This window comes from Pecten maximus, chromosome 18 (genome assembly GCF_902652985.1).
Source record: "Pecten maximus chromosome 18, xPecMax1.1, whole genome shotgun sequence".
NCBI classification, from domain to species: domain Eukaryota; kingdom Metazoa; phylum Mollusca; class Bivalvia; order Pectinida; family Pectinidae; genus Pecten; species Pecten maximus.
The window spans coordinates 13,584,067-13,591,082 of record NC_047032.1 but is presented as its reverse complement, the minus strand read 5'-3'; the positions used below and the strand labels follow the sequence as shown (position 1 = coordinate 13,591,082).

The 7,016-nt window shown below is 36.3% G+C and overlaps 1 protein-coding gene across 1 annotated transcript; it reads left to right on the top strand.

The window, feature by feature from the left end:
* The first annotated feature begins 2,055 nt into the window (after positions 1-2,055).
* LOC117316865 (tubulin alpha chain-like) lies at positions 2,056-6,636 on the top strand. The gene is made up of 3 exons (XM_033871649.1): positions 2,056-2,167; positions 2,637-2,859; positions 4,871-6,636. Exons 1-3 carry the CDS (start codon positions 2,165-2,167, stop codon positions 5,986-5,988), a joined length of 1,344 nt encoding a protein of 447 aa, XP_033727540.1. The 5' UTR covers positions 2,056-2,164; the 3' UTR covers positions 5,989-6,636.
* Positions 6,637-7,016: the final 380 nt, after the last annotated feature.

The following is a 7,016-nucleotide window of genomic DNA, read 5'->3' as shown; positions in this document are numbered from 1 at the left end:
CAATACTTGTCGTGTTCCGTTCCTTTTTTTCGGGGTATCAGGTTTTCTAGAAATATTAACAAACAAATCAGCTACTACACTATCGCCCAGACTTCAATAAACTACGACATAATTTTTTAAAGTATATATTTCTGGTCTGCCTTTGTGCAAAGAAGTAAATCGCAGTAAGCAATAACATTTTTGATATGTTATCAAATGTTACGTCATTAGAAACCTGTGATGATGTATTATGTAAATATGGTTTGCATTTTGATTTTATCAATTTTCCATTTCTAGATAGCAACACCTTGCTTTCCCCAGCTTATGATGTAAACTTGCCGCATTTGACTCAATATTCGAGGGCCTGTTCAAAAAATATCAGGATTTCTTTGAGAGGAGTTGCTTACAAAATCAACTTGGACTGAGAGACACAGGTTCATGACAAGTTTTACAATATTTACGGAGCATCTAGTCTCTCCATGTAAACCTATATTCAGTACATATCGATTTTTAGGAGTACAATTACTTTTGTGTTCACATGGCAGTATTATCTTCTTAAATTAACGAAAATGTGTCCAAGTTTAGGTTGAAATGTTTGTCGAATGTTAGTTATCGAAGTTAGCCATCCCCATATTAAGTCTATCTCGTGCGAAGAGTGGCATCGGTTAATTATATAGTATATACACATGAAGTGTGTACTAATGTACAAATTTAAAGTTATCAAACTAAGTAGAATGCACCTAAGCTATCCAATAACTAAATGCTCTAAATTTATCCAATGACTAAATTGTGATGAATATTGAACTACATCGAAGATTTGTCATATTTTTATTTAATAGAAATGGAACGTTATGACAAGGTAAACATTGGTATATGGTGTAATATTCAAAATTGTACTAAATATCCAAACGGGTACAGTATATTGACGTTTTACTGTATACAAACGGTGGCTGTATATTGACGTTTTACTGTATATAAACCGGGCTGTATATTAAAGTTTTACTGTTTATATACGGGGTTTTATATTGACGGTTTACTGTATACAAACGGTGGCTGTATATTGACGTTTTACTGTATACAAACGGGTCAGTATATTGACGTTTTACTGTATATAAACCGGGCTGTATATTAAAGTTTTACTGTTTATATACGGGGTTTTATATTGACGGTTTACTGTATACAAACGGTGGCTGTATATTGACGTTTTACTGTATACAAACGGGTCAGTATATTGACGTTGTACTGTATGTAAACGGATCAATATATTGACGTTTTACTGTATACAAACGAGTCAGTATATTGACGTTGTACTGTATACAAACGGAGGCAGTTTATTGACATGTTTACTCTATACAAACAGAGCCAGTATATTGACGTTGTACTGCATGTAAACGGGTCAATATATTGACGTTTTACTGTATATAAACGGGTCAGTATATTGACGTTTTACTGTATATAAACGGGTCAGTATATTGACGTTTTACTGTATACAAACGGGGACAGTATATTGACGTTTTACTGTATACAAACGGGTCAGTATATTGACGTTTTACTGTATACAAACGGGGACAGTATATTGACGTTTTACTGTATACAAACGGGTCAGTATATTCACGTTTTCCCGATAACTAACAGAGCAATATACTGAGGCTTTATGCGCGATCACGACCGGATGATGTTACTGCCAATATATAACTAGGGTTTTATTCTACACAGAGCAGTTTACAGACCATACGACGTTTCATTGTATACAAATGGGACAGTGCACCGATACTTTACGTCTTTGCAACTTGTGCAGCATTGTTGAACTATGATTGCTTAATATCATGTTCATATACATATTTATTTAGTATGGTATCATCGACATTACAGAGTCCATTAGATTGGTTAATGTGCGTGATAAGTATGTTATCGCTTAGATTATATTCATATCTAAATTTGCATTAGTATCTTCATGACTGAGCCTACCTGAATTATGCATCACATATGTCGTTATCACTTCAACATTACAATATCTGTTCTTCAAATACAAGTGCGAAGTGTGTATACTTTGTACGTTTTCTTATGATGCATAAATACCACACGATATGTGACGTCACTTCACAGAACTTTCCAGGCTCTTTAAACGTCTGTGAGAGGCGAGAAGATTTAATTAATAGCATATATCAATTCATTTATCAACAAAATGGTAAGTTTTTTTCTGAACGTTTCTAAACTTCTTAATTTTAGACTGTCTCACTGAGGAACTTGTTTATCAATTATTAACCTCTGGTGAGGTCAATACGGTGATATACTAACCAGGTAGATTCAAATATTAACCGAGAGTGAAGCCCGGGCTCGTCAATATTTTAGATTCTATCATGTCTTTTTGAAACCAATCCATAACATTTTCGGGTGAACTTGCTGGGATACCAATCCGTTACGTAAACAAAATCGTTTTCCTTTGTTATTGTAAGTATTATAGGGTTGTGAGAGTAAACATCATATTGCTTCAAAGCGAATGTCATCAGAGAGACTTTCTGACAATAAGGATAAACGTCAGACTGTTTTTGATAATTCAATTTTCTTAATTCGTTTCTCTGTTTGGTACCTGGTGGGAATTTTAATAATGTCTATTTCTGCTGATCGTCGTTTTAAACGTTTTATTTTCCTTACAGCGTGAATGCATCAGTATCCACGTCGGACAGGCGGGAGTCCAGATAGGAAACGCCTGCTGGGAGTTGTACTGTCTGGAACACGGACTCCAGCCAAATGGTCAGTTGGCCGGTGACAAGAAAAAGGGACAGACTGATGACTCATTTGATACCTTCTTCAGTGAGACCTCATCTGGTAAACACGTGCCTCGGGCTGTGTTTGTTGATCTTGAACCTACAGTGGTTGGTAAGTTTTCATAGTTGCTGGTTGGATAGGGGAAATGCATATGCATTATTTGTATAATATTTGTCACGTGAAAGTCCGTTTACTTCAAAATAAAGTGTTTCCCTATTTGACACACCGAGTAGGCGTATATAAGGTGTTACCTATCAAATATGAGATAAGGTATTTCGATTATATCACATATACAGCAAGTAACTTTACAAATTATTTTTAACGCAAAAACTGATAGATGAGGCAAACTAGGAAGAATAGGAATTATTAAATGTTTTCAAGAGGACAAGCGCCGGTCATTCTTATTAAAATCCAGTTTAACTTTACAATGAGACAGGCGCCGGGCAGCCTCATTGAAATCCTGATTTACTTTACAATGAGACAGGCGCCGGGCAGCCTCATTGAATCCTGATTTACTTTACAATGAGACAGGCGCCGGGCAGCCTCATTGAAATCCTGGTTAATTTTACAATGAGACAGGCGCCGGGCAGCTTCATTGAAATCCTGGTTAATTTTACAATAAGACAGTCGCCGGGCAGCCTCATTCAAAACCTGGTTAACTTTACAATAAGACAGTCGCCGGGCAGCCTCATTCAAAACCTGGTTAACTTTACAAATAGACATACAGGCGCTGGTAATTCTCATTCAGAACTTAGTTAACCTTATTATTTGAGACAAGTGCCGGCCAGACCGATTCAAATCCTGATTAAATTGACAAAGAGACAGGCGCCGGTCAGTGCCATTCAAATTCTGGTTAACTTCACAAAGAAGGGGTGGGTTAAGATTTTCTTCTACTGCTACAGATGGCTTCATAATCTGTGGCCTTTCATCGAAAATGCTATCTTACAGGTGTTCGTTTAACATCGATAATTTTCTACTGTTGAAATGAACTTCAAAATAGTGATAATAAGTACATGGGTTTACGTTAAGGCGTCTTGATACAATATACCAATTTAAAAGACTCAATTTTGTATGGGTTGTTTAAGGCCAACACTCGTCTTAACACACGCTCTCTCGTTTAAACATATCCCAACTGAAGTGTTGGTGACGTGGCGTTAGAGCACCTGTTATCAATACATTTACCGGCTATTGATATGATACTTGTCGTATGAAGTTTGTAATCAGTTTTTAACTAAACTGACCTTCTACATATGATATCACTACGGGACTTGTTCAGGTGTGTACGGAGATGTACGCTTAAATCAGACTTTGATTCGGAATGATCTCTGAATGTAACTCGAAGTCAATTTTAGAATTTAAAAAAAAAAATCACAGTAAAACATTTACAGGCATATGAACTGTAAAATTACTTCTTTTAATCAATATTGATTGGCAAAATTAAAATAGTACAAGTTCCATCAATATAATAACAACATTAAGATGAATAGAAACGATAAAATGACCGCTAATTCATTTTCTATACAAAATTTTCGTTATTTATAAATATTTTTTCAAATTCATTAGTTATACTCAAGTTTCATTATCTATTCAAAAAAATCATTATTTATGCAAAAAAATCATTGTATATACGAAAATTCCTTATCAGTACTAATTTTAATTCCTGTTTCGTAAAGCTATATCGTGAAAGACAATTCATGAATAAGAGATGACACGTAAATTCTACAGACAAAACACTTCATAGTTAAGTTCCCATCAAAGACGAGCGTTTTTATTGGTTAGCATTTTATGTTCAAATGACAAATAATTCTACACGATTTCGTCAATGCAAACAGATCACTTTTACTGTATTATTATAAATGTGACGCTGATCAACCGTATAAAATTGGGAGTAGAAATGTATGCGGGCTACCAGCATAGCCACGTCAGCAGTATTTGGGTATTCTGGATTCTCCACATCAAGCAACCGGCTTTATAACAACATGGTTAATACGTGGGATTTACATAAATTTGGGAAAAAACTATTTGCAACTGTTGCGAAAACAAATCTGGATGAAAATGATCATAAAACCCATTTGCAGCTTCCAAATGCATATTGACTAAAAGGTAAACATCTTACTTTTAGATGAAGTCCGAACAGGAAAGTACCGCCAGCTGTTCCATCCGGAATACCTCTTAACTGGAAAGGAGGATGCAGCGAACAACTACGCCAGAGGCCACTACACTATTGGAAAGGAGTATGCTGATCCCGTCTTGGATTTGGTCCGGAAGTTAGCAGATAACTGTTCCGGACTTCAAGGTTTCCTGATCTTTCACAGTTTCGGGGGAGGAACTGGCTCAGGTTTCGCGTCTTTGTTAATGGAACGGCTGAGCGTTGATTACGGAAAAAAGTCAAAGTTAGAGTTCGCTGTATACCCAGCGCCGCAGGTATCCACTTCCGTTGTTGAGCCGTACAACTCAATCCTGACGACCCATACAACACTGGAACATTCTGACTGCGCATTCATGGTTGATAATGAAGCAATCTACGATATTTGCAAACGTAATCTTGATATTGAAAGTCCATCTTATATCAACTTGAACAGAATAATCAGCCAGATTGTCAGCTCCATAACAGCCTCCCTTCGATTCGATGGAGCCCTGAATGTGGACCTTAACGAATTCCAGACCAATCTTGTTCCGTATCCGCGTATCCACTTTCCGTTAGCAACTTACGCTCCTATCATTTCCGCAGAGAAAGCGTATAACGAACAGTTAGGAGTAGGTGAAATCACTTCAGCTTGTTTTGAGCCATCGAACCAAATGGTGAAATGTGACCCACGAAACGGAAAATATATGGCTGTCTGCTTGCTATACCGAGGTGATGTGGTTCCGAAGGATGTCAACAAAGCTATTGGAACCATCAAAACCAAGCGATCGATTCAGTTTGTAGATTGGTGCCCAACAGGTTTCAAGGTCGGGATCAACTACCAGCCTCCCACTGTCATCCCTGGAGGCGATCTTGCTAAAGTTCAAAGAGCTGTCTGTATGTTGAGTAACACTACTGCTATTGCCGAAGCCTGGGCTCGTCTTGATCATAAGTTTGACCTGATGTACGCACGCCGTGCCTTCGTCCATTGGTACGTTGGGGAGGGGATGGAGGAAGGAGAGTTTTCCGAGGCGAGAGAAGATTTGGCTGCACTTGAGAAGGACTATGAAGAAGTTGCAGCCTGCGATGAAGTGGACGATCAGGAAGAATATTGATTTGATGAAACCATTCAGAATATCTTACTTTTATAACGTCATATTCTATACCAACTCAGAGGATTTTTGAAAATAAAAAATATGTGAAATTTAAGCAGCCTTCATGGCGGGGAAAAAACAGCAACTCAGAAGATTGCAAGAAAATCCCAGTGAACAAACTTTGAAAATAAGAAATATGTGAAATTTAAGCAGCCTTGACGTCGGGGAAAAAACAGCATCTCAGAGGATTGCAAGAAGATCCCAGTAAACAACTTTTGAAAATAAGAAATATGTAAAATTTAAGCAGCCTTAATGGCGGGAAAAAAACAGCAAGGGGTGATTTTCATGTTTTCTATGGATAAGTAAATGTATCCGATCACACAAGAAATAAAGCTACAATCGAGTATTTCGAAAGTCATTCAAAACAAAGCAAAGCTGTTCATAAATAAAAGCTCTCGTGGATTTTTTTCGGGAATCAATATCAACGGAATTAGCCTCTCCCTGTATATGTAAAGATACATTTACCTACTACATATATCATACTAGTGATGATAAGCTTGTAGGTATCCTTATAAGTATTCTAATGAAATGACCGAGACACACATTGTAATGTTCTTTTCTATTGTTCTTATAAGCAAGAAACAGATTAAATGTAAAAGCAAGAGTAAATTGTTTTTATTTATAATCAATGGATTAATGTTGATATTAAGTACAATAAATGTTATTATTTTATTAAAAAGACGCATGGTTTAAGGTTATATGCTACAATGTAACTTTCATAACGTTTTTATTAATACAGGCTTACTGAATACCAATAAATATATATAACTACATGTATATATAAATCGTATTATTGAAATTAAAAAGAAACTCTTTAGTGCTTAAACGCTTCATATCAGGCAATATATTATGAAATGTACATATTAAGCATACTGCATAACACGAAATGTTCGAATTCGTGTGCACTTTGTTTCGTGGTTTGAATCTTCCAAATTAGTTCGTGGGTAACAAAAATGGCTGTTAGCTGGTAACTTGTAACAGTTAAATAC

Excerpts from the sequence above, each read along its gene's own strand:
- LOC117316865 (XM_033871649.1), top strand. Across the intron at positions 2,860-4,870 it reads TCTTGAACCTACAGTGGTTG|ATGAAGTCCGAACAGGAAAG; the intron begins GTAAGTTTTCAT and ends TCTTACTTTTAG.